At 48.5% G+C, this 27,927-nt stretch overlaps 1 protein-coding gene across 3 annotated transcripts in view; it reads left to right on the top strand.

The window, feature by feature from the left end:
* The first annotated feature begins 618 nt into the window (after positions 1 to 618).
* Positions 619 to 27,927, top strand: part of CNIH3 (cornichon family AMPA receptor auxiliary protein 3) — a 126,544-nt gene continuing 99,235 nt past the window's right edge. The window contains exon 1 of one of the 3 annotated variants that reach the window (XM_024245262.3): positions 619 to 1,611. In XM_024245262.3, coding sequence (XP_024101030.1) covers positions 1,531 to 1,611 — 81 coding nt within the window. In that variant the 5' untranslated portion in view covers positions 619 to 1,530. The remainder of the gene's footprint in view (positions 1,612 to 27,927) is intronic. The other 2 variants (XM_024245264.3, XM_063716567.1) reach the window with 2 other exon arrangements.

Genomic DNA, 27,927 nt, shown 5'->3' with positions numbered 1-27,927 from the left:
CTAGGACCAACACCAATACCACCGAGCCCTCGTTGCTGCCTCTTCAGGCAGAATAGTCCACCAAGTCCACCTTTCCCTAGTCCCAAGGTCGGATGGCTGGGGAGGGTAGAGGATGCAACGGAAGGACGTTAATGGAGAATTTTGCAGGGTCTGGGAGCAGAGCAGTAAACGCAGCCCTAAGCACTGAGTATGCTACAGTTTGGTAAAATCCACCCAAGCAGCTTTGGGATCCAAGGCTTGTACTGTATCCCCAACCAACACCAGGCAACGCCCCAAGTCCCCACACTTCCCACTCCGATAGGCGAAACTGCAAGAACCGGGAGGGGCGGCTGCCGCGTTTAGGCGCGAGGCACACACCATACCCTTCCGCAGCTTCCCACCTCCTCCAGACGCACGTGTTTAAAGAGTCCCTGCTCCAACCGGTCCCGCCCCACCTCCGCTCGGCCTCCAGCCCTGTCTGTACTGCTGGCTTCAAGTTTCCTCCGAGAGGCGGGCGTGCACAGCTGCAGTGGCGGCGGCAGCGGCCACCAAGCGCCCGGCGGCGCTTCGCCACCCACCTTTCCTCAGCCCCCGGCGCTGCAGTCTCCGCCCGCCTGGGAGGGCGCGCTCAGCGGAACAGGAGTCGAGGGTGGGGCGCCGAGAGGAGGGAATCCCGGGTCGCACCGCTACAGTTCTCGCAGTGGCAAAGGCGGCGGCGGCGGCAGCGGCAGCAGCAGCAGGTGGAGCGAGCTACAGCGTTTGGCCTGAAACCCACTGCTACAGCCACCCGGGCGGGAGTTGGCCCGCTGGGTGGAGCCAGTGCTCGCCCCGGTCCGACCCCCAGTTTCCGGGACACTTGGGTTGCGGAGGCTGGCTGGCCAGAGTCGCAGTTGGGGACGGGCGCGCCTCGGAGCGCACGGCTGCGCTGGAAGCCGCGTCTGGGGCGCAGGACCAACGGGACCTACCTCCTCCCGGCTACCTAAAGACCCCTTCTCTCGGGAAAGAGCGCTGCCGGCTCTGGGATTTGGGAGGAGCTCGGAGGCCGCTCGGGCACCTCGCTGGACACTATCTGTTTGCGCCCCGGTGGCGCGGGAGGGTCCGGAGCGGAGCGCTCGTCTCTCCTCTGCGGTTTAGTGGAGGAAAGCAGAGAGTTCTTCCTGGGGCGGACGGGACCTCCTCCCTCTGTCCTCCTTGGAGTCGTCGCATCGCTTGTCGTGTTGGTCTCGAGGGGCTCACAGCTTGGCACTAATTTGCAGGTGTTCGCTGCTGATTTGGTTTCTTCTTCGATTTGCGGACGGTTCCCGCCGGCGACACTTGACACACATTTTCCTGTCTTCGCCGCAGGGCCGGGTCTGGGGTCGCCGGAGCCTGCGGGAATCCAGCGCTTATTCGCTGACCCTCGAGTCGCTCCGCTAGTTGTGCGCCCTCCTGGGCAGTAGCCTGGAGAGGAGCGTGCAGACGCGGCTCCTTTGAGGGATTGCGGTCCTCTAGGGAGACATCGGGTTCCTAGGGGCTTCTTGGAGTGTGTGGTGGGATTGGGGTCCGCCGGCCATGGCCTTCACTTTCGCTGCGTTCTGCTACATGCTGTCTCTGGTGCTGTGCGCTGCGCTCATCTTCTTCGCCATCTGGCACGTGAGTAACTCACTTTGGTCTCTCTTCTTTCACCCCAATTTCGCTAAATTTCCCCGATTTCACCCCACCTTTTCCACCTTGCGGGCGTGGGCGGACCGGAAGGTTGGACCTTCTGCCGCTCCTCTGTCCCGGGGCAGGAGGCAGTTCGCTGCATCCCGCCGGGCGGGCCTTCGGTGCCCTGGCTGGAGGCGGGGGGCCGCTGGTGCCCGGGTAGGACACCCTCTGCAGGGCCCGACCGCGGCTACAACCACATCTAACCCCTTCCTCTCCCGCCGCCTCCTCTCCTGCCGGCGGGAGGCGAAGGAGAAGCGCCGCCGTCGGTCCCGGCAATTAGTCAAGTAGCTATAATAACTAAACATTTAAAATGTCAACATCTGTGGTGGGTTGCATTTAGACATAATTGGAGACAAAGTGGAAACACGACGGGAGCGCCTTGTAAGAGGTAGGGAGAAGCCGAGCCCACGGAGAGGAAGGAGACCAGGCGATGGGGGTCGAAGTGGAAGGCGGTGGGGGAAAGGCGAGGAAGAGAAGAGCAAGGAGGCGAGGGAGACTGGGGAAGGGCAGGCATCATTAAGGCCATGGAGGAAAGTCACGAAGAGAGACCGTGGAGAGCGACGACGGTGTCCTCCTCTGCCCTCTTGGCGTCTGAAGTCCGACACCTGAAGACCCCCTGCAGCTGGCGAACCTCCGCTAGGCCCCCAGCGTCCCCAGCCCGCACAAGCTTCCTGTCACCCTTCCCGGGGCTACGCCAGGTGGAGGGCAGCCGTGGATCCCAGTTCTTTAGGTGTGGGTGGGAATAGAGGAGCGAAAGCTTCTGAATAGGGGAAGAGAAGTACTGAGAGAGAGCGCAGGAGTGCGTACGCCGGTCCTCTCAAAGACTGTGCAACATTTAGCGAGTGCATGCAACTCTCGAGCCTTCCTTCTCTGAGGTTGTTTAAGCCCCCTATCCTCACCCTCAGAGGGCTGGTGAGAAGAATGGCCAAGGCCAAATGTTTAGAAGGAGCACCCCAGTGCATAATTTCCCACCTTTGACAACCTTGCCCTGTCCAGCGTCTAGGTGACAGGGAAGGACCCTGAGACGAATTCCTGGAGGCATGGTTCTGGTGAGCATCACAGACTCTCATACTGTGGGGATGACCCAAAATGAAGACGTGAAGAAAATTGCAGGGTGGGTGAGATGCCCTTGTTTTCTATAAGTGGTTTGCAGAGTGAGAGTTTGTCTTAAAATAGAACTAAGCAGCTAGAGCAGCTCCTGCTACAGGGCTCTGACACAGAGGAGAGGGGAAACTCGGGGAGGAAGGTGGCTTCCGATTATGTAACCTTAGGAAAGACCCTTGCTGGCTTCCTTCCACGTCTCTAAAGTGAGAAAATTGACCTGGATAATCGCTAAGCTTTCCCCCATTTCTGAGATTGTGTAAATCCGTGCATCAGTAGACTTAGGAATCGGGGGGTGACAGGGAATCCAAACATAGATATTTGGGGGATGATTTAAAAAATTCCGCTGTTTAGAAGTAATGGGATTTTACACCGTCCCTTCTCTGCTCTGCAAGGCTGGGTCTAATCTATGGTAGAAAATTGAGGCTTGAAGTTGTTGACAGTTCTTAAGGGAAAAGGAAACTTACCTGATTTAGAATAGAAAGGAGTACAGATTAGATCATGCCCAAGCAGTGCAGCAAACCTCTGCTAATGTGCTTTAAAGGAACTTTCTCAGCTTCTTTGGATATGGGGAGTTACTTGGATTCTAGAAGGCCAACTACTCCCTTTTCTTCTGCAATACTTCATTTCCTGTTTTCTGTTTTTGCCTTGGCCAGAGGGTGTCAGGTATCAGAGAGCTCCCTCAAACTCGAGTCTGGCTTGGAGTTGTCTGAATTGGTCCCTGAAGCAGAGCAAGTAACCAGAAAGAATAATTTTCTCTCATTCAGGGGAAGATGATTAATAATTCAAGAACAGCTTAATTGAGTGGTTTGTGCAGCTGGTTGACATTTGAATGAAAATCAGGTGTTCCCTCATCCAGCATTGGCTCTGTCCTCCAGCTTCTCAATGCTCACCCCCTTATCGAGGGGTGGCTGAAGTGCAGTCAAATCCCAACTCAGGTTTTATCCAGATTCCTCGTGGAAGTGGCAAGATTCTTGTTTCTAATAATGAAAAGAATTTGTGCGTTTTGATTTCAAATTACAGTAATAATTTCATAGTCTCAGTCCCTCCTTTCCTAGTCTTTTCCTTCTCTGTCCCTTTCCCTCTCTCCAAATCAAACAACCCAAACCCCATCACACTGATTTGGTTCCTGAACATCGAACTGGGAAACCAGAGACACCCTGATTTCAGGGCACGGTTTGTATGTCTGGGTGTTAGTTACATGGTAGTAATTATTTCGACCAAAATTGAGGAGACTTGGTTTTATGTTAGACTGTTTGCCTTCTTTCCAGCTTCTTATATTCGTTATGTACTTCTTGATCGGACAAGGCATATTGATTGTGTGATATATATCAATACCCCAAAAAATGAATTGGGCACTTAACAACATATAGCAGTTAAAATGCCTGCCATGCTGCCATGCCTAGGCTGTAAGATATGAAGATGGCGTGCTTTTCTTGTTGAATTGTACGTACCTACTTAGGGGTAATGATGGTAGCTACTATGTATTGGCTGTCTGCTGTAGGACAAGTTTTAAGTACTTTACAGAGGATCTCTCAGTCCAATCGTTTTCCTCCCCTTTTTTTCCCACTGGATGTCTGGGAGTAAGGATAGATGTGGCCAGCCTTTCTTTCAAGTCTTGTTTTTTACTTTGAAAATTTATCTGCATTTGTTTTCAGTTGAAAATATTTCAAGTTACCCATTTATTTTATTTCAGCTACTATCTCTGAGTACATTTATCACATTTGGAAGAAGCAGAAGAAAACTGAGTTTTTTCTGTGGCTTTGCATATCCTCAGGCACCTGGCCTCTTACTGCCCAGGCAGCCCTTTAGTCCTCATAACGGACATTTCCCAGATGAGGAAACCGGATCAGAGAGATTACAAGGTTGCCTAAGGTTGCACAGCTGATATGTATTGGAGCTGGTATGCATGGACTTGAGCTAGGTCTGTGAGACTCTTAAGCCTAAGCCCTTTCTCTAACTGTAGTCACTATTTTTGGATTCATAACTTAGATAATAATTTATATCCAAAGGATTACCTTTCTCTGTATAAATGAAATTTTAGAGTTGGAATTTCTGATTGGGGTTACAATGGCAACAGCAACCAGACTCAAGACATGCTATATATCCTTTTTTAGAAGAGGAAAATTCTATTTATTTAAATTAGACTTCTGCTTATAAAATGGTACAGGTTCCGTGTCCAAAATTCTGAAAATACAATGATTTGTAATTAAATAAAATCATCAGTAATCTTATCCAGAAAAGATTATCTCTTGTGTACTTTAAAAAATTGCATATGGCTGGGCCCAGTGGCTCATGCTTGTAATCCCAGCACTTTGGGAGGTTGAGGCAGGAGGATCACTTGAGCCTAGGAGTTTGAGACCAGCCTAGGCAACATAGTGAGACCCCATTTCTAAGAAAAAAAATTGCATGTGGATGTTTAGAAGGAAAAAAAAGTGTTGTAAAGGGTTTTTGATGTGAAGTGATGTGTATTTCCAGCCAGTTTAAAATGAACAGTGTTTACTCACAAGAGCCTTCTCTGCTCCAGCTTGGTTAAGCCTGTTTGCAGCGTGTCTCGTTTATATAAACACAGATGAAGCTATTCTTTGAAAAGATCAAAGATTCATTACTGAATTTCAGGTTTTTAGCTTTTGAAGTTTTTATATTTGGAATCACTGTGAGTTTTGACAATTTACAAATAAAATTAATTCCCAATAAAATTCCCTAGAAAGATCTGATGCACCATCTCACCTTGAAATTTCTTTGGATTCACAGCAGCATTTGCTGTTTGAGGGTTTAAATGGCCCTGGACAGGGATGACATACATATTTGCTGAGAGGCAGTTTTGTTAGAGAAGATGTCTTCATGGTGGAGCCTTTTGCCAGTTCCACCTTGTCACAGACTCAGCCTCTGGAAATCTAGTAAACATCTCAGTTTCTCAGAGTACCCACCTGGAAACAAAAAATGGGTTTATGTGAAATGGTAGGATGCTTGGGGTTGACAATAAATAGCCTGTTTTTTTTATGACCCTGCCTTGGCCTACTCAGATGAGGGTACTGCACTCACTGCCAGGTCTTACTTGGTCTCCGCTTTTTGTTCTACTTGTGATGCCCCTGTTCGTTCTGGCATCTCACTTTCAGGTGGGATGTCTGCAGCTCCAGCCTGCTCCATCCCCCTTTTATCTCCTCCCTCCGTGACTGTCCATTGCCCCACAGCTGAAGTGGAAGGAAGCTCCATGAGAGCAGGGACGTTTTCTACTTTACCACTGTTTCTCCAGAGCCCAGAACAGTGCCTGACACATAGAGAGTGTTTGGTATAAATACTCGTAGGACAAATTCTTGTTTCCTTCTGGCTTGACGCATTTCCAGTTGACATAGTGATATGTTTTGGCTATGTTCACACCCAAATCTCATCTTGAATTGTAGCTCTCATAATCTCCACGTGTTGTGGGAAGGATCTGGTGGGAGGTAATTGAATCATGGGGGATGGGTTTTTTTTTGTGCTGTTCTCATTGATAGTGAATAAGTCTCATGAGATGTGATGGTTTTATAAAGGGCAGTTCTCCTGCATATGCTCTCTTGCTTGCTGCCATGTAAGACATGCCTTTGCTCCTCCTTCACCTTCTGCCATGATTGTGAGGCCTCCTCACAGCCATGCTGAACTGTGAGTCCATTAAACTTCTTTTCTTTGTAAATTACCCAGTCTCAGGTATGTCTTTATTAGCAGTGGGAGAACAGACTAATGGTAACTTGTTTCTGATTTGGCTTCTGGCTACTTTTTAAGGACTGCTTTCTAGGTAGTTTGGACAATGTGCATTTTCCCCCATGCTTGGCACTTTGAAACTTTGGAAGCTAATTATTGCAAAGAAGACTGGCCATTGCCATGGGGTACAGGACCCTTCTTGATGAGAGTGGAGCTGGTTCTCTTTCAGAGGAGCAGGCTGGGGAGAAGCACTGGCTATCCCTGGAGAGAACACCTGGAAAATGTAATGTCTGGGTTGATGCATGGCACCTTATCATTGTTTGCATTGCTTGCCACTTTATCCTTGTTTGCATTGCAATAACTCCCCCTGAAAAAGAAAGCTTACGTCATCATTGTATTTCCACTGCAGTCATGTGGGAGAGGAGAGGAGAGAAGTGTGCAGAATTCACAGGTCACCTAAAACAATCAGGCACCAGCCCCAATCCCAACTGTTTGGTGAGGTTTCAAGGCCTCACGGGTTGGATGTTAGAGACACTAAAGTAACTTGTCTTTGACTTTTGAGTTACTGAACAAACATTAAAGGCAGTGAATGTTGTGAGGCTCTTGCCAGGCAATTGGAGCTCTCGCCTACACTGGCCCTGAAGCTGTGCCCGGGCCCTTGCCTCACTCAAGCCCCTCTGGCTACCTGGTGCTTTTGCCTTCTGTATATCCACACGGCTCTGCGCTTTGCTCTCTGGACTTGTTTTCTGCTGTGGACCTCTCTCCCAGTAAGTCTGCAAACAGGTTCCTCTGGGGCCTCATTCTTCAGTAGCTGTGCTATCTGGATGGTGCCCTTGCCACCGTCATCTGACTCACTCCCATGGGCCCCTCCACTGGGCACCACTGAGGACTTGGCTCCTGGTCACTGTCCCACTGGGCACCACTGAGGACTTGGCTCCTGGTCACTGTCCTGTCCTTGCTGTCCTGCAAGGTGCTGAGTGCTGTTGGTTGTCTGACCTCCCCTCTGGTGACCACTTCCATCTTTGTGGTCCCTGGGCCCCCTGACCTGCCCTGGACCTGCCTCTGCAGTGAGCTCCCTGTTCTCTACTCCCGCACTCTGCTGCCCCAGGGGCTCTTGGCCCTCCTTTGACTGTGGCTTTTCCTTCTCTCAATGCATCGCTCCTGTAGGATTTACTTCCTCCTCTGTGTCATCACCCCTCATCATCCACCACTTAGCTCCTGCTGCTGCTCTCCACTGCTGCATCCTGTTTCCTGTTGCTCCTGTAGTGGATGCCTCAGTCTCCCAGGAATCCACTCTCTTCCCTCTCTTCTCTCACCCCAGGTACCCAGGAGCTGCTGGGACCCAGGTGGATGCACGGTTTGACATTAGCTGGCCTCAGTATTGCCTTCTAACTCATCAGCTGGATGTGAGTCAGTTCCTTCAGCTTCCACAACACTGTTCTAGATTGTTGTCATTTTCTCAGAGCCCCCTGAAGCTCCCCAAACTGCCCCCCACCCCTGGCCACCTCTGAGCAGATGACTTTAATTCCAGCTCCTGGAGAAGATAGAGATGATCAGACAGGGATGTCTTAGGATCCTGCCCCTCCCCAGACTTCTGATTAATGATTTATCTTTCCTTCTCAGACTCAGAAGCAGCAGAGTCTCTCCCTCATCTGAGGCCACTTCCTCCCCTCCTAGTTATCTGTGGACATTGCTCCATCACTTTTCCCCACCTGTCTGTGTCTTCAGCCACTGCCCTTCGCAGGTCCACCCGTCCCCACCCCCTGGCAGATTCAAAGGCTGTGGTGTCTCTGGGCTGCAGACAAGCCTTTGGTCCCCAGGCCCTCTAGATGCTGCTCAACCTCTCTTCCCTTGCAGAGCGGTTTTGTCTCACCACATCCTGCCTGCCATCACCTCTTTGGATTCTTACATCAGACACTCGGAAACCACAGAGACTAATAAAACAAAGCCCTCTGCATCCACCACTCAGAATTGGCAAGTGTCAGCATTTTGCTATTTGTGTATCTTATCTCTTTTCCAAAGACACTTATTTCCTTTCTGGCCACCTGGCTTGTGCCCCTGCCCCTTCTCAGCTCAGCACTTGATGATGACATCAGTGGTCTCCTGTGGCAATCTCTGGGCACCATTTAGTGCTTATCTTGGCCTCTCCATGGCTTTGAGACTGCTCTCCGTGTCTTCTTTGCAACTGTTTTCAAATGTTGTTTTTCTGGGGCCCTGTTTCTCCTCCATCTCCCCTGTGGGTTCTTCTTTCTGCACCTTCCTTTCCATGTTGGTAGTTTCCTGGCCTCCCAGACCTGTCCCCCGACACTGACCCGTGTGTCCATGGGGCCACCTGCCCCATGCCCTGCAGTTGGATCCCAGCCGAGCTTGTCTTCATGCCCTCCTCACTCCTCACGGCCCTAGTGGGTTTAGTCTTCACCCAGAGACCCTCTCTACCCCATCTGCTCCTTCTGTAGTCACCAGCCATGTCTGTCCCCTTCCTTCCATGCTTCCCTTCCTTGCCTTGGTTCAGGCCCCCATTTGCTGTTTCTCAGAGCATCGTGGTCCCTTCCAAGCTGGCCTCCTTGGTTATCATCTCCCCTGGACTAATCCTCCCCACGCATGGCTACCAAGAGTGATCTAATACCTGAAAGGATCCTTCCATGTTATTCCCAGACTAAAGCTTTTTCTGGTTTCTCTCACTTTCAAAGTTTAGAAGAGGGCTGGGAGGACCAGGTCCCAGTTAACTGTTTAGCCACATTTTGCATTTTCTGTGTTCCAGATATCCTCACCTTCTTGCAATTTCCAAATGGGCTATTCTGTCTCCCTGGAATGCTGTTCCCCACTTCATTCTTCACCTGACTGGCTCTGCTGCAGCCTTTGTCCTCTAGGAAGCCCCATTCTCCCTGGCGATCTGAGTCCACTTGTCCTCTGCACCTGTCCCTTGGTCTGAGTCCCACTGTTGTATTTGTCTCTGTGCTTGGACTGTAAGCTTCTGGAGGGCAGAAACTGTTGCCCTCACTTGTGGTCTCAGTGTCCAGCATGGGGCAGTATGGTGGGAACTCAGTGATTGCCGATAAATAAGTTAAGGATCTGGATAATTTATTACAGCCAGCTTAAGCTTGACAGACTCCTCCTGAATGAATACTTTCCAAGACTTACCTGGTTATGACGATCATCTGGATTCTTATTAAAAATGCACATTTTTGGCTGGGCGTGGTGGCTCACGCCTGTAATCCCAGCACTTTGGGAGGCCGAGGCAGACAGATCACAAGGTCAGGAGATGGAGATCATCCTGGCTAACATGGTGAAACCCCATCTCTCCTAAAAAAAAAAAAAAAAAAAAAAAATTAGCCAGGCGTGGTGGTGGGCGCCTGTAGTCCCAGCTACTCGGGATGCTGAGGCAGGAGAATGGCATGAACCCAGGAGGCGGAGCTGGCAGTGAGCTGAGATGGTGCCACTGCACTCCAGCCTGGGCGACAGAGTGAGACTTCGTCTCAAAAGAAAAAAAAAAAAAAAAAGCACATTTTTGGGCTCTGCTGAAGGCCCATGGAATCCTAGACTTGGTGGCTCTCTCTGTGTAAGGGAGGCTAACTGAGCTTCAGTCCAGAATTAAGTGGAGGGGAGATGGTGGATAGGATAGATCAGGGTGGTTGAAGGTGTGGAGGAGGGCACTGCTGGGGAGAGGCTGTGAACAACAGACACCAAAGAAGACAAGCTGTGACAGGAAAGGGCTGTCAGATGGTGACTGCAGCCCAGCAACCCATGTGTACGCCCAAAAGCAGAGGATGATGTCGAGGCTGACGCAGGGGGCTGCACGCTAGTCTCTCCAACATCACATATGTTGATTTTGTGCTTCAAGATAGCGATCCCACTGCTATCTTGTGGTACCCATTTTTTTTAAATCATAGATTGTGAAATACACCTTTCTTCCATCCTTTGACAACTAGGTGTAGATAGTCCCCTTGTGGGTTAGATAAGGCAGATATTAAATTCCAGGTTGAAATCCTTGCCATTCATATTGCTTCTGAGTTGCTTCTTCTTCTAGGACCTGGAGGGTGTTTAGAAAAATAAGCTGAACTGTTTTAATCTAGAGAAGAAGCATTAAATGAGCTCTGCTACAAATAGTGAGGTCATTTGCATGAGTGACCAACTCAGATCTGCAGGGTTGGAAGTGGTTGCTGTTTGGGATCATTCATAGCCAGAGTGTCTGCATCTTAACAGGGTTAGCTGAGGGTTGCCTGCATTTCTTAATGACACTTGGAATCTACGTAACTCCCAGAAACTGGTCACTGAAAACTCTAAATGCACAGCTAGATCCTGAACTGGTTTCTGAATACAAATCCAGGGCATAATGATCAGACTCGCAAATATTTTTAATTTGGCATAGAAAGAGAAGCAAACAGGAGACATTCTTGCATATGCTAAAATAAAGCCTAAATAAAAAACTAAAAAATATATCTAAAGATTAGGGTGATAGACTGTAACGGGGCCACCACCATTTCTGTGTGCACAGTGTCCTAGGCATTAAAAGACTTGAGAATCTTGGTTAAGATGATCCCTGCTCTAGGGCATGAGGATTGAAGACTAATCTTGGGGTCTCATGGGATCGACGTAAACTGCCTGTAGGATAACGTCCAAACCCCTCAATCTGGGGTTGGAAGCCTATTACAACGTAGCATTGACCTACCTCTCCAGGCAGTCTCCCACAACTCCCCATCTCACAGCCCCAACCCCACAGGTAGACTTTATTGCACCGTAGATATGTCTATTTATTCTTCTTTCTACAAGCAGAGCCTTCTTGCCTCTTGGATCTAAGTTTTCCATGTGCTGTCACTGACGAGCCTGGGTCTCACCATCAGCAACTTTACTCACTCCAACCTACCACAGGTTGTATGGGTTGTTTGTTCTTCTCCAGGTACAAACCTGTGTTCTTACACACTTCTGTGTGCCTGTGCCTGGACTTTCTAAGTGAAGCAGGGGTGGATGGAGAACAGGGCCCTTGGAGTCCAATATATGTGTTCACGGGACTCAGGAGGACTTGGTGGACACGTGTTGAGCGCATGACTGGTGGTGGCTCTCAGACTGACCATGAAAGCAGAGAAAAGTCACCTCTTTGGTAGCCTCATTCTGGCTTATGAACCCAGAAGCTTGTGGGTCTTATTCTTTTTTTTTTTTTGAGACGAGGTCTGGCTCTATCACGCAGGCTGGAGTGCAGTGGTGCGATCTTGGCTCACTGCAGCCTCTGCCCCCTGGGTTCAAGCAATTCTCCTGCCTCAGCCTCCTGAATAGCTGGAATTACAGGCACATGCCACCACACCCGGCTAGTTTTTGTATTTTTAGTAGAGGCGGGGTTTCACCATATTGTTCAGGCTGGTCTCAAACTTCTGACTTCGTGGTCCTCCCGCCTCGGTCTCCCAAAGTGCTGGGATTACAGGTGTAAGCCACCACACCTGGCCCGTGGGTCTCATTCTTTTAAAGAAAAGAGGGAGCTTGTGACTTTGGGGACGGTGGTGGCTGGCTGCAGGAGCCATGTCTGGCTAGGACGGTCTGTCTGGCAGTGTGCAGTGGGTCCTGTGTGCACTAGCAGACCCGTGGGGACTGAGGCCCGCTCCTGCAAATCTGCTCTGTGACTCTGGAAAGGGAGTCAATGCAGTGCCATCTCGGACCCACGAGTGAGTCTGATAATGAGGCTCAGAGGCCCAGGGTGCCATTGTGAGAGGAAATGGCTTCTCTCTCCAGGGGTTGCCTGCTTTCTGCCACTGCCACCATGGGCCTTGGCACTCCTGCTTGGGACAGGGGCTCTGAGAACAGAACCTTTCGTCACCACCTGAGTCTCAGAGGCCATTATCTTGAAAGAACAATTAGATTACTCCAGCCGAAGGACTGATACAGGCCCTGTTGCTGGTCAGCAAATGGAGGGCAGGGGCTGTCTCTTTTACCTCTGCCTCTGGAGTATGTATAGACACTAATTGAGTTTGAATCAGACTGGGTATTTCTGTTCAGACTCTATTGTTTAATAGTCTAGCCCAGGTCTAGACTTGACTAGACTTAGACTTAATAGACTAAGCCAGGTCTAGACTTAGCCCAGGTCTAAACTTAGACAAGTTATCCATTTTCTCTAGTTCTATCCTGCTTCTACGCTTCTCTCAACTGTCTCTATTCCCCTGGCTACCTGAGAGCGAAAGGGATCTCACCCTACCTTGCAGTTTCTACTTGGGGCTCAGTCTGGCTCCCTTAACTTAAAAAAATTTGTTGTAAAATACATATATGACATTTACTTTTTTTAAACCGTTTTTAAGTGTACAGCTTAATGGCACTAAGTACATTCACATTGTTGTATAACCATCACCACCATCCATCTCCAGAACTTTTTCCCTTCCCAAACAGAAACTCTGTGCCCATTAAACAGTAACTCCCCATTCTCTCCTCCCCAAGCCCCTGGCCACCACCATTCTACATTGTCCCTCTAAACTGATCTACTTCTAGACACCACGTATAAGTGGAATCATACAGTATTTATCCTCCTGTGATTGGCTTCTTTTACTCAGCATAATGTCTTCCAGGTTCATCATATTGTAGCCTGTGTCAGCATTTCTCTCCTTTTTAAGGTTGAGTAATATTCTGTAAACCAAAAATAAAACTCAAAGCCCACCCCCCCCACCAACCATCTGAATGGGCTCCCTCCCTGGCCAGGGCACTCAAAAGTTAACCTGAAAGGCTGGTTTAGGCCATGAGGGGAAGGGAGGTGGGACATGTGTCATTATGCCCTCCTCTCTTTTGGAATTCAGGAAACACCAACTAGCATTTAACATCAACACAGACCTTAAGTCTGATAAGCAATATTTACAGTCTGTTCTCTCTGAAGCCTGCTACCTGTCAATCAGAAAAAATTTAAATCTACCCAGGACCTGGAACCCCCTGCCCCAACCACCTGCCACCCCCACTTTGAGTTGTCCTGCCTTTCTGGACTGAAGCAATGTATATCTGTTTTTTTCTTTTCCCTCCCTGAGACAGAATCTTGCTCTGTCACCCAGACTGGAGTGCAGTGGCACAATCTCAGCTCACTGCAAACTCTGCCTCCCGGGTTCAAGCAATTCTCCTGCCTCAGCCTCCTGAGTAGCTGGGATTACAGGTACATGCCACCACGCCTGGCTAATTTTTTTGTATTTTTAACAGAGATGGGGTTTCACCATGTTGGCCAGGGTGGTCTTGAACTCCTGAACCCATGATCTGCCCATCTCAGCCTCCCAAAGTGCTGGGATTACAGGCGTGTGCCACCACGCCCGGCTGCAATGTATATCTTAAATGTATTTGATTGATACCTCATGTCTCCCTAAAATATGTAAAACGAAGTTGCACCCTCACCACCTTGGGCACGTGTTCTCAGGATCCCCTGAGGGCTGTTTCATGGGCCATGGCACTCATATTTGGCTCAGAATAAATCTCTTCAAATATTTTACAGAGTTTGACTCTTTCTGTCGACAGTTCCGTTGTATGGATAGACTGCATTTTGTTCACCACTTTGTCGACGAACACTGAGTTGCTTCCACCTTTTGGCTACAGTGGATAATGCTGCTGTGAATGTGGGTGTACAAGTATCCAGGGCTTGAGTCCCTGCCTCTAGTTCTCTTGTGTATGTATTCAGAGGTGGAATTGCTGGATCAAGTGTTTAATGTTTAATTTTTTGTGGCTCCTGTGATATTACAGGCAGAAACTCTTGTTCCTCAGTCTATGCTGCACAGACCCTCTGCTGTTTCTTGACCCTCTGGCCCCTGATGGTTGCTGTCTCTCTGCTGTCCTCTCTAGGCTAGAGCAACAGCAGGACCCACTTCATGCATTTGCTAAAGTATCTGGTCTGTTTTACTGCATTTCTTAGAACCTTCATGTCATAAGTGAACAAAATAGTTATAAAATCTTTATTGAAGTTTTTGCATTAAGGTCTAGTTGTGAGAAGTTACAAATGGTCCTTAAACAGAGATTTTATTGAAGACAACTCTTGGGCTTTGCCAGGGAGTTTGCCTCATGATTACAGTTGTTTCTTCCAGAGGATTTCACCAGGAAGAGAGTAGCGGTGTTTCCCGTGATTTTAGGGCTGTGAATGTTTTTGGCTTTGCGAGAACTGAGAAATGCACCTGCCATTAAGCACAAAGGGCATCTTGCCAAGAATTTTGTTATTGTTCATTAAAACCTTATTTGCATTTCTGTTCTCAGATCAGTGCAAAGGGTTAGCACATCCGTGGTTGAGGAGGAGAGAGTGTGGACCAGGCGGCCTTACCTGTGCTGCAGAGGAGCTGAAGTCTTACACTTCCATATTTGCCCCTAAGCTGGGGGTTGTTGGGGGTATGGAAATGAAGTAGGTTGTCAGCTCACTGGGAGACAATTTGGGGGATGATTTATTTTTTAATGTTTTTCAGCTGCCTTGAGTCACAAACGTGATTTAAAAAACAACCAGATTTGTAAAAAGGTAGTTTCTCTCTCACACATGTACACAATTACCACCACAACAAAAAATTCCATAGCAATGCACATCCCACACTTACCTGGCCATATATTTTGTGGAGGATAGAATTTGCTTTTCTTCTTCCTCCTGGGGTGAGGGTGGGAGGTGGAGAATGCTTATGTGCCCATTTGCAGTTAGCACTCTTTGGGCTGAATGCCTTAGTGGGAACAATTAATCACACATTTATTCAACCATCATTTGCTTCTCACTATCCAGAGGCTTCTGGCGAAGGGCTCCCAACTCTGTTTTTGTGGTTGCTTGTGAGTGTAATTAACACCTGAAACTGCCTTCACGTGAGTGAGGTGGGTGGTTTCTGCCCTTGGGGTATGTTGTCTGGCCAGAATGGAGCTGTAATTTCTGATCGTTTGCAGTGTCTGTAAAAACCGAATCCCAGCGCTTTGGGAGGCTGAGGTGGGCGGATCATGAGGTCAAGAGATTGAGACCAGACTGGCCAATATGGTGAAGCCCCGTCTCTACTAAAAATACAAAAATTAGCCAGGCATGGTGGTGCGTGCCTGTAATCCCAGCTACTCGGGTTGCTGAGGCAGGAGAATCACTTGAACCCAGGAGGCGGAGGTTGGTTGCAGTGAGCTGAGATTGTGCCACTGCACTCTATCCTGGGCGACAGAGTGAGACTCCGTCTCAAAAAACAACAACAAAACCAAAGGTGCATGCTCAGGACATGGGGATGACAGAATGACTCACTGATTCTCTTTTCACTGGATCCCTTTCATCCTAGTAAGGGAGGAATGGCAGGCCATGCCACCGTGAATCCACCTAGCGTTCCTCTCCATTCATCAGCTTTCCCATTCATATTCTTTCAAGGTTTTGGTTTCCAATTTGAACTCAGCTCCCACCACTGCTCAGTGGCTTCTCTGGGCAGTCTGGCTGGTTCAGAAGTCTGTGGTTGTTGGTGAGTCCCTGGCATTAGGGATTTCCCAGCCCTTGGGTATTCATTCTTTCTTTTCTCTCATTTCTTTTTCCCTCTTGTTCATCTTCCCTTCTTTCTCCCTTTCTCTTTTGCCCTCCTTTTATTCCTTTTCTTGTGCATACATCTTAGATCTGTGGAGGCTACACAATATTACTTAGCTTAGCTGGTGGGCCCTAGGGCTGGGAAGTAAGCTGACACCACCTCCCACCTCCACAGTGTCTCGAACCGTGGGCTGACATTTCCAGAGCATCAGTCTTAAGTATATTTTCTGGTTTTGTGTTCGCATGGTCCATTTTGACTCCGGGATGCAGCTCTCCTGCTGGGGAAGAATGCAGGGGAGGGAAGCAGAGTCTTGGCACTAACTACTTCTTTTTTTTCTTATTGGCAACTGATTCATGAACTCTAAAAAAAGAGTTGATAGCAACATAGCCAGCTAGCTGTAGCAGCCCAGATGGTCCCCTATATAATAGAGACATTTGTATCTTGGATTAAAAAAAATTTAACTGTGTTCTGTAAACCTTTTTAAGAAAAAGGAATTAGTAACTGCATTCCAGAGTTGTGGCTATGGAAATAGCCAAATGATTAGGTAGTTCCCCGGCATGCAAAGAGTAGGAAATAGGACTTGGGAGGTCCAGGGCCAGGGAATAAGGGGACACACATTGCGAGGGCACTGCGTTGTCCGTAGGTCTGAGATAACCCACTCTCGAGTGGGGCGCAGGGAGAGAGGTCCTGTCTGAACACACGTGCATGTGGATGTGGATGAGGAGCTACATATCTGGGCTTCTGTGTCTCCCTATGGCTACTGCAAACTGGGAGCCTTTAGAGCAGGTATAGGCAGACCGGGGTGGAAGAGAACACATTGTGTCAATAGCTTCTAAATTCTCCACTGAACAGATACCTAGGTTATCCTGCTTCCTTTCTCTGTGGTCGTTGGGAAATGGTACAGGCCACATTCTGCTACAGTGAATCCCATATCTAGCAGAATCTCATTGTTATTGTCTTATGTCATCAGCACGCCTTTGGGTGTAGCTTGAAAGTCCTTGTCCAATGGGGTTCTAATTGCAGTGGTCATTTCACAAGAGGATTGGGTAGGGGGCAGGTCTGGGAAGGGATTTGGAAGAGCCACTGGGATGCAATATGTGAGGGCGGGGTGGGGTGGTGAGGAGAGGTGGTCTCCCAGCTCATGTGAAATCATCTGGATCTGGGAACTGGCCCAGATGCTGTGGGATTTCAAGCCACTCGGTCATAACGAGATCATGACTTATCCTGGAATAATTTTTCTTACAGGTTCCGGAGAGTGATAAGAGAATTGAGCGGAGGCCAGCCAAGCATATGTGCGGACTGGAGGAAAATGTGTTCAGTTTTGACATCCTTTCCTCTTATTGGTTGGCAGTTTTAGTACCAAAAGTCATGCCCTAGAAAGGGGCTGGCAGCGAATGGGGCTGGTGGTGCTGCTGAGGGGCACTCCTTAGCAAACCTCTCTGTCTTAGCAAACCTCCCTGCATCCCCCTGGACCTTTTGTTTCCTTGTGTGTGAAATGAAGGAGCTCAACAAAGTGACCTCTAAGATCCTACCAGTCCCCAAATGCTGTGGTTCTCTATTGCTTGCTCCCTGCCCCTTATTCTTTCGTCTTTCTCCTGTTGTGTTTTGTTTCTTGATAGGCTTCCTGGTTATGAGGTGTCAGGTTTCTCAGTAAGGAATGTATCAGTTAAGATTTTTTTTTTTTTTTTTTTTTGAGACAAGTTCTTGCTCTGTCCCCCAGGCTGGAATGCAGTGGCGCAATCTCTGTTCACTGCAACTTCTGCCTCCCAGGTTCAAGCGGTTCTCCCATCTCAGCCCGCCAAGTAGCTGTGACCACAGGCGCCCACCACCACGTCCAGCAAATTTTTGTATTTTTTGTAGAGATGAGGTTTTGCCACGTTGCCCAGGCTGATCTTGAATTCCTGGGCTCAAGTGATCCGCCCGCCTCGGCTTCCGAAAGTGCTGGGCTTACAGGCATGAGCCACCAGGCCTGGCAGTTAAGATTCTTAGAAATCAGTTCTGGTCATCATAACCAAAAAAGGAACTTATGGGAAGGGAATTGGAGTACTCATAAAATGGATGGAAAGTCCAGAAAACAAGGCTTGAAACAATAGAATAGCCAGATTTAGATCTCTGTCCTTGAATCACTTTGAACGTCTAAGGCTGAGCTTGGGTGAGTGCTGCCTGTTGGCTGTACACAGTGGGAACTAGAAGTATGGCAGGGTCTCCAGGCATCCTTTTAATCTCTGCAGTGGAAGGGCAGGCCCCTGGATTATCCCCTCACCAGGAGTGCACTCAGTGGGAGAATTCTCCAGAGGAAATCAGACTGGTGTGGAAGTGTGGCATAAATGTGGGTGACCAAAAAATGCCAGATAATCACTGCTTCGGCTCTTTGGTTTAATTTTTTAGCTTGTCACCTCACCTGTGTTCAGGGAAAGCAAGATTTTCTCTAAAGTCAAGATTAACTTCTTGGTGCCACAGACTCTTTGATGTGTTATCCATGTGAGCTACAGAAAAACATCTTATTTCTCTTCCTTCTCAGCTTGATGAGGAGCAGCTGTGGTCTGGTGGGGGAGTATGGATTTACTGGACTTGTGGCCCTGAACATGTTTCCCTGAAAGGGGATGACTACCCACTGCCCCTTAGGAAAATCTCCACTTCTCATGAAAACATCCCCTGGCCGTGGAGGCAGTGTAGCATGCTTCCGTGGCACGTGTTTGTCCTTCTGAGCCTGCAGCTTTCACAGAATCCGCTTGGATGAGGGCTTTGCAGGACTTTAGCAGAGCATGTGCTCACTTGGAAGGAACAGCAGTTGTGTGAATTAAGAATAAGAAAAAAGAGGCCGGGCGTGGTGGCTCACGCACTTTGAGAGGCTGAGGCGGGTGGATCATGAGGTCAGGTGTTCGAGACCAGCCTGGCTAACATAGTGAAACCCCGTCTCTGCTAAAAATACAAAAATTAGCTGAGCATGGTGGCACGCGCCTGTAGTCCCAGCTACTCGGGAGGCTGAGGCAGGAGAATCGCTTGAACCTGGGAGGTGGAGGTTGCAGTGAGCCGAGATTGCACCACGGCACTCCAGCCTGGGCAACAGATTGAGACTCTGTCTCCAAAAAAAAAAAAAAAAAAGAAAAGAAAAAAAAGGTTTTTTGCTAGCTTGGTGTCTCCCAGTCAGTGCAGGCCCAAATTCTAGAGGATAAATGGTAAAGTGAAACCTAGCTCTTCCTTTCCTTTTCTTCTTACTGTCCCCCATGGAGCATAAGCCCCTGCCTCGCAACTCACTCCTCTTCCTAAGAAATGCCCCCCCGCCCAGTTACCCTGCATCTAGTCTGTGTTGAGCAGAGGTGCTCAATTTCACGTCCCTGATTCACACCAAGCCAGGGGTGGAGGCCCCTCCTCGGCCCTACCTGCACCACTTAATATGCCCCGCTGCGTCCCCGCCAGGAGCTGCTCACTCATAATTAGCAAAGTTGGTAGCTTCCAGCACTGTTCGGAGTATAAGTTGTTTTGCTCCATAAATGGGAGGCAGCATCCGTTGTCTCACGAGGGGTGTGTTAGTTCGTTTTCACACTGCTATAAAGAACCACCTGAGACTGGGTAATTTATAAAGAACAGGTTTAATTGACTCACAGTTCCGCCTGGCTGGAGAGGCCTCAGGAAACTTATAATCATGGCAGAAGGTAAGGGAAAGCAAGGGACATCTTACATGGTGGTAGGACAGAGAGTGAGGTGGGGGAACTGCCCTAAACACTTTTAAACCATCAGCTCTTGTGAGAACTCACTCACTATCATGAGAACAGCATGGGGAAATCCACGCCCATGATCCAATCACCGCCCACCAGGCCCCTCCCAGGACACGTGGGGATTACTATTCGAGATGAGATTTGGGTGGGGACACAGAGCCAAACCCTATCGGGGAGAGGTGATATTATGGCTCAGAGCTATACTGTGTGCTGGCACCTCTGTTAAAATGAGTTTCTTAAAGAAGCCAAATAAAGTTTGGTGTGGCAAGATTATTAAAATCAACAGAGAAATGACTGTAGGAACAGCAAGCATTTTCAAGAAGTGAGTCCTGCTGAGCAACAGGGAGGAAAATAAAGTGCCGGGGGCTTTGCTAGGACAGGGATGCTGACTCAGACCTCACAGCACAGCCGAGCCGGCCTTGGCCTTGGACATGAACAGTCAGCCCACAGCATGCAAAAGTTTGGTTGTTTCTGAGACCTACTTCTTAGCTTAGTCCATATATTTCTTCACTTTTTCCTCCCTTCCTTCCTTGTTAGAGACAGGGTCTCGCTTTGTTGCCTGGGCTAGAGAGCAGTGGTGTAGTCATAGCTCACTGTCACCGTGAACTCCTGGGCTCAGCTGGGCTCAAGCATTCCTCCTGCCTCAGCCTCCTGAGTAGCTAGGATTACAGGTGTGTGCCACCACACCTGGCTAATTTTTTTTTCTTTCTAGAGATGGGGGGGGTCTCACTCCGTTGCCCAGGTTGATCTTGAACGCCTGGCTTCAAGCGATCCTCCTGCCTCGGCCTCCCAAAGCACTGGGATTACGGGCGTGAACCCTCTTTTTTATATCAAAATACCAAGGGGAATGTTTCGTTCAAGAAAAGAAAAATCAACAATACAACGAGCCAAAACCCAAGACAGTAAAACGTCTGGGGTCAAGGGCTTAACCAGGAGCAGCTGTGGCACTCCGTTGTTAGAAGCGTTGGTTGCTCTGTGTTGGCACACCAGGTCTTAGCTGATGGCACCATCCTTCTGGTAATGGGGTTGGGTTGGGTGAGTTCGGGTTGCAGATTTGTTTTCTTTTAATTTGACTACATTGATGAAAGAGGATAGAGTCATGTAATCACATAGTCCTGGAATCCTGACACCTAAAGGGACCTAAGATCACCTGGTTCTGTCGTCTCATTTGGAAATGAGGATACTTTAACCCAGAGAGGTAAAGTGACTTGGCCGAGATCACGGCCTATTCAGGATGAAGCCCAGAGGGGAATTCTGTTTCCTAATTACCAGACCGGTGTCCAATCCCAGGAGCTTTCATCAGACAAGCTAGTGTGCTTTATAGCAACATCAATAAAGAACAAAAACTTGATCTTTTTGAGCTATGCTGTGTGCTGGCAGCTCTGTTAAAATGAGTTCCTTTAAGGAGCCAAATAAAGTTTGATGTGGCAAAGTTGTTAAAGGAGTCAAAGTTTGATGTAGTTACTTGATCTTTACAGCTGTGTGTACTTACTATTCCTCCTTCCTCCACGACTCTTAATTGGATTTTGTGGCATTGGTTGTTTTCTGGATGGGCTGAAGGAGAAAGACATTGATTGAATTAAAAAAAGAGGTACACATATAATATTCAGCCAATCTCCATATTTAAGATATTACTTAGCCCTGAGGAAGATGTGAATTAGAAGGTTGCTTTAAGATTTTTATTTATCTATCATCTATCTACACTATCTAATCTATTATCTATCATCTATCTGTTTTTGAGAGATGCATTCTTTTTTTTTTTTTTTTTTTTTTGAGACGGAGTCTCGCATGGTCACCCGGGCTGGAGTGCAATGTTGTGATCTTGGCTCACTGCAACCTCTGCCTCCCGGGTTCAAGCGATTCTCTTGCCTCAGCCTCCCGACTAGCTGGGATTACAGGCACATGCTACCACACCCGGCTAATTTTTTTTTGTATTTTTGGTAGAGACAAGGTTTCACTATGTTGGCCAGGCTTGTCTCGAACTCCTGACCTCGTGATCCACCCACCTCAGCCTCCCAAAGTGCTGGGATTACAGGCATGAACCACCACGCCCAGCGAGAGATGCATTCTTTACCAGTGAGCAGATGTTTCCATCTGAGAGGTCCCTGCACACACATGCAGCCCTAATTCAGAGTTGCGAGACAGGCAATGTGCTGCACCAGGATGCCAGTCTCCAACCCCCTCCCCCCGCCCCCAAAGTCAGTTCTCCTGTCTCTGCGTTGCATTCTCTAACTGTCAAACAAGGGGCAAAACAGTTGCTTCAGCCTCCTGATGTTCTGAGTCGGCGGGGTCACCCTCTCCTGCCTCAACATAGCAAGATGAAGATCGTGTATTTTCAGGAGCTGTTTAGCACTGGCCCCCTGACTTGCCTTCAGAAGATCTTTGTTAACCACCAACAAAACCACACCCTTTCTCCCTTTGTCATAGTGTTGTCTGGCTCAGTACAGTCTCACAGGAACGGATCATGAACAAGGTAACGGCTGGCTTATTACCAAGTGGCCAGTTGAGCTCTTATTGCTCACATAGTTAGCATGTTATGAATGTCACCAGCCGCTGGGTACAGGCAGTGCTCTGTGGTGCTGTCTTCTTGGGTGGCCTCTTGAGGCCCTTTCTATCCTCAGTGATCCCTTGGCCAGTCAACATCTTCTGTCTGCACCCCACCCCCCAGTCCCCCTGTCTGGCACTCCCTCTCTGCCAGTGGCACCTGTGACCCTTGCCTTGCGGAAGACAGATTTGCTGTGGCTTCAATGCTTTTAAAATTGATGAATAAGAAAAGTAAAATTAAGCAAATGGGCATTTCCTGTTTATAATGTCTCCAATGTAGAAAGCCTGCTTTTGAATGTAACTGAAATATTTCCTGCCCTAACAATAAAAGAAAGAAAAGTCTCATGCAGCGAGATGGAAGAATGCCTTGTGGCTGTACCTGTGAGCAGGTGCCAACATCCTAGAGACTGGGCAAGGCTAGCCTGCACTTTCCACTCCAGATTCCTTAGTGGCTGACCCGGCCCTTGGATGGCTTTACAGCCTGCGCACCCAGGGAGAGGCCGGGCAGTGTCAGCAGAGGATGCAGGTGAAGAGTTGAACACCATGGGGAGATTCCCAAGGGACAAGGGATGTTGACAGGGTTTTGGCCCAGCCCCTGCCTCCAGGATCAGCCTTTTTCAGGGGCCTCCAGAAGTCTCTGTGGATACCCCCGAGTCCCTCCCAGCAGGATGTGCATCCTGACAGGTGGATTCTCCTGTGGTTCATTCTTCCCCATGCCATTGTCAGACCTGAGCTTCTGAATTTGGGCTCTAGAACTCTCCTCTGGTTTGCCTTTCCTGACTTTACCAGCGGTGCCGTAACATTCTGGGCCCCAGTTTCCAGCTCTGTAAAAGGAGGGGTGGCAGGGTTAGTGGTTCCCATAGCTGGCACATCCCTAGATATTATCTCTCAGGAAGCCTTATGGGGGTTCAGGACTCTGAATTTTTAGCTCCCAAGTGATTAGAACATGCAGGTAGCATTAGGAAGCTTCAGGAAGCACTGGCCACGGGATCTCTCCAACATTCCATGATACTCCGTCTTATCCTCTCACGATCCTGCCCTAGGACCTCGCATTAAATGAAGTTCATCACCTTGTCAATACTTTATACTTGGTGTCACCTCTGTACCTGTAACATGCCATTATTTATTTTATTTGCAGTTCTACTTTTTACCAATCCATATTTCCAATTTCCTTCCTCCTCCAGGAAGTTTCTCATGATTTGCTTCTTAACCTGCCGGTTTGCCTTTTGACTGGGGCCTCCTGTACATCCTTAAGGTGATATGTATCTCTCGCTGTGGAAAGTGAGCCTTACTGTTTTGCTCAGGAATTGTATTCTTATGGTTGTTTGGTCTGCAAATTCTCTTTCCCCGATAGGAAGGTAAATTCCCGAGCAGCCTTCTCCCCTCCCAGCAAGGACCCCAGGGTCATGGGAGGCTCAGTACATACTATTGACCTTTGAGCTCTCTCTTCCTTAGGAAATTGGCAGACACTGCCTAGCATTCTCTTCAAGTGGATTTTCAAATACAAGAAGCCCCATTACCTGATGATGATGTGATTCAGACCTGGATGGAGTCCTCATGTCCCCCTCCTCCTTCAGGCCTTGAAGGAGATATGGCTGAAAAGGAGAAAGACCTGGTGTCTGTCTTGTGAGCCCTCTTAGGGGCCTGCTGGTCCCACCCTTGCAAGCTTGAAAATAATGGAAAGTCTTGAGTTCCTTCAAGGAAAATTCCAAGTACCTAGCTAGCCTTGAAAAGTAAAGGAACAGCCTGATAAGCAAGAAGGTGATAATAGCTTAAAACAATAGCCAAGGAAATTAGAGCCAGAACATGTTTGGTTCCTTTTAGAAAGTAAAGATAACATCTTAACATATGTCCCTGAGTTGTTTTTCAGAAACCTGGACCCCTACCAGATGGAAAATGGAAAATGCCATCCGCTGGCAGGTAGACCTCAGATAAAGGGGAACTGAGGACCGAACTCTGTCTGTCATTCTTTGTTCTAAATTTCTTCCTGAGGGCCTGGGGGGAAGTCACCCACAGGCCAGAGCTTAACATTCCTTTCTGCTGACCCCAAGATTATAGACAAAGCCTTGCTTCCTTAACCCGACTGCAGATCAGAGAACCTTTAATTCCACTCATGACCCATAAGGCTCCAAGATATCCCACCTTTTGAGGCCGAAACCGTGTATCACCTCCATGCATTGAATTAGGATTTTGCCTTTAACTTCTGTTTTCCTGACATGTAACCCTGCCTTTAAAAACCCTTGCCTGTAAACTGTAGACGAGGCCGGGTCTTGAGAGTGAGCTGCCCAGTTTTCCTTGCTTCGTGCCTTGCAAATAAATGCCCTCCTTTCTCCCACTGCAAAACCTCGGTGTGGATGTGAGATTTTACTGTGTGGGGCAAGTGGATTCTAGTTCAGTAACACCTTTCCATTTCCTCTCGCTATTCATGTGTGTGTGTGCAAACATGACAGGACACCCTCTGCTCTGCGACAGTGAGTGTGTGCTCTTTCACCAGCCTCCCCCACCTCTCTGAGCGGCACTTTTCTCATCTGGGTGGCTGGGCAGGTGACAGAACAGCCCCTTTCGGCTCTTGTGCTGTAGAGACGCTGTGACTCCCTCTTCATTCCTCACTGCTCCCAGCCCTTCAACAACAGTTGCCTTGAGAGGCAATTTGAAGCACGATGCTTGGAAAAGCCCTTTCTTTGCAAAGGAGGTTGGTGTCAAGTTTGGAGAAGGCACATGTGATCTTGGGTGATTCAGAGCTTAGCAGACTCTCAGACCCCTTTGTGTCTCTCCTTTTCTGTGATCTGAATAATTTATTTACTCATCAGCATCACCACTTCCTCTTCTAGCTATCCTCTGCTCATTAGTGTCTATGTCCAGTGTCTGTGCAGGCAGGGGCTGGAGGAACAAGTGAAGTGAAAAGCCCTTCACTGGCTCTCTGGCTGCTGTGTTGTGAGTTGGTGGGGGTCATGGCAGAGCCGAACCCAGAGGTGTTTGGGAGATAACAAGGGATCTCTGCCACCATCTGCCAAGGTTCCCCTTGTGTGTGTCACCCCTGAGACATGGCTGAGTGGTCGTTAAGGGGCAGGGACTGTTTGGGGCAGGCTGCAAGCCAGCTGCTTGTTGTGTTCTAAGCAGCAGATCTAAAGGTGAGGGAAGAAGGAGCACTTGATCGTGAGCAAGTGTGGAGGTGATATGTTTCCGGGAAAGAGTTGACATTCAGCAAAGATTACACTATAATCTTTTACTTTGCATTTGCTATATTTGCTTTTCCGATCAGGCAAGTGCAATTCCTCAGGGGCTCTGAGGTTCATTTTCAGTATAATTGGGATGTGAAGACGCTGTGATTGGAGTCTTCAGCATGGTAGCAGAGGGACCCAGGGGAGATGCCTGGGCTAAGCCTCGTCGGCATACGTCGGCACTACCCTGCGGCTGCCCTGAGCTGCAGCACCTGCTGTACAGCAAGAGGTTTAGCCCCACCTGCTGGGGAGGGGAAGAGAAGTTTCCCTTCTGAGGGAATGCTCATCCTTGCCCACCAGTCAATTCCCCGGGGGAACAGTGCCTAAGCTTGACATGTATGACTGGGCTGGGAACCCTCCCCTCCATCCTTCCCCACCTGGCCTCTTTGGATTCCCCACTTTTATTCACCGATGCCCCCTTCATCCCAGGCACCCAGGTGCAACACCCTGGGGTCATCTCCAGAGAACTCTTCATCTGGAGAATCGGGGTCTGGTTTGTACCTTCCAGCTATTGCTTCCCATTCTAGTCACCAGCCCAGCCCAGACCCTGAAGAAAGCCAGGAACCACCAGCCCTGGGACAAATCAACATCCTGGTGTCTGAGTGGACGATGTTGCTAAGAGCACAAATGCTGCAGATGTGGCCTCTGCCTAGGCAGCTCTATCTGGACTCCAGGGTCTATTTTGGGCACTGGTACACTTCTCAAAGGAAAATCGGCCAACTCTCAGAGGATGGGGCCTCTACCCACAACACACTTCCTTTTTTCTTTGTCATGTTCTGATTCCTTAGCATCTGTGTCATAGGATCTAGGATTGGGATAATGGCTTGCAACCATGTCTAAAATTTTCCTGATGCTCCCAGGCCCCCACCTTGGAAACTCGAGTTGTATTTGTAAAACTAGTGAAAACCATTGGTCTGTTCCTCATGCATTCAGGGTATTCCTTGAAGAGAAGTTTGTACACTTCAGCATGTGCATATGAATCACCAAAAAACATCTTCAAAATTCAGACTGTAATTCCTGCCCTTAGGATTCTGGTTTGGGAGGGCTGGTTATGCTCAGGTTGGACATAACAAGATTTGTTACGTGGTATTTTACTTATATTGCTATTTTGTTCAAGGATGTGAAGGATGGGCACCACCATAGTAATAGCTGATATTGATTGCATATTTGCTGTATCAGGCACTGTTCTAACTGTAACAACTCGTTTAATTTTCCCAGTGTTCTATTATGCAGATACTGTTTTTTTTTTTTTCCTTGAGGGTAGGGTCTTGCTCTGTCTCCCAGGCTGGAGTGCAGTGGTGCGATTATGGCTCACTGCAGCCTCAAAGCCCTGGGCTCAAGTGATTCTTCTGCCTCAGCCTCCTGAATAGCTGGGACTACAGGCATATGCCACCATATCCAGCTAATTTTTTATTTTTTGTAAAGACAGGAATCTACCTATGTTACCCAGGCTGTTCTCGAACTCCTGGCCTCAAACAATCCACCTGCCTTGGCCTCTCAAAGTGCTGGGATTGTCGGTGTGAGCCACTGTACCTGGCTGTAGCTACTATGATGGTGTCTGTTTTTCAGATTAGGAAGTGGAGGCACAGGTAGTAAATAGCTGAGCCTGGACTGATTCCCGGCAGTCTGACCCCAGAGCATGGCTCCTTACCACAGTGCTCCTCTACCTTTCTGCTGTATATTCTGGGTGACTCAAGCTCTCTGTGCTCTGTAGGTAGAGATTTTATTTTATTTAAGAGAATGCTTTGCGTTTCTGATTTCTCATTGTCTTAGAACTGCACATATATCAGAGAGGCTATTATGAAAGAAAACCCAAAGATATCTGGGTCTTGCATCTCCGCATTGAAAGCCTGGCCTTATGAAGTAAGATGCTAGAGAGCTAGGCAGGAGGAACAGCCGGGACACTGTGAACTGTTGGTGCTCTGAGCTGTAAACTCTCTGGAGAGAGCTCTAAAGGAGAGTACATTGTATCTGAGCATGCAGGCCAAGGTGTAGTTCTCCTCTGAGATTACTAAAGGGTCCTCCATTTCTGCCTGTGTCAACCAGCTAAGATCTGGCAGTGTGGACACATCTGCAGCCCTTCTGTGGCCTTGTTGATGGCCGAGGCATGTGTTTGGAGTGTATGCACTTTGGTATTCACTTTGTATTCCTGTCCTCAAACGCACCTGCTTATTTCACAACTATCAAATACCTGCCAAGGATCCTGGGCCTTGGGAATAGAGGGAGAAACAAAACAAGGCCTGCTCTGAAGGAGATGGTAGTCGACTAGAGAAAACAAATGTAGTATGAGAAATTACACTCCAGTACGGTGGTTTCTGTGTCTACAGTGCATTTTATTTGCAGCATCTTCTGGACATCGGTTCCAGTCACATCTACATGAGGCTCATCTAGATTTAAGGAAACTAGGGAAAATGCAGCGAGGTGTTCAGTGTAACCTGGGCCCCGCAGCCCAGTCGGCTTGGCTGGAGAGACCCTGGCAGGACAGTGAGTGGGTCATGAAGGCAAGGCCTGATGTGGTGGGTCTGGTGTGTGAGGAGAGAG

The sequence above is a fragment of the Pongo abelii genome, chromosome 1 (genome assembly GCF_028885655.2).
Source record: "Pongo abelii isolate AG06213 chromosome 1, NHGRI_mPonAbe1-v2.0_pri, whole genome shotgun sequence".
NCBI classification, from domain to species: Eukaryota; Metazoa; Chordata; class Mammalia; order Primates; family Hominidae; genus Pongo; species Pongo abelii.
This window is presented reverse-complemented; position numbering and strand designations above follow the sequence as displayed.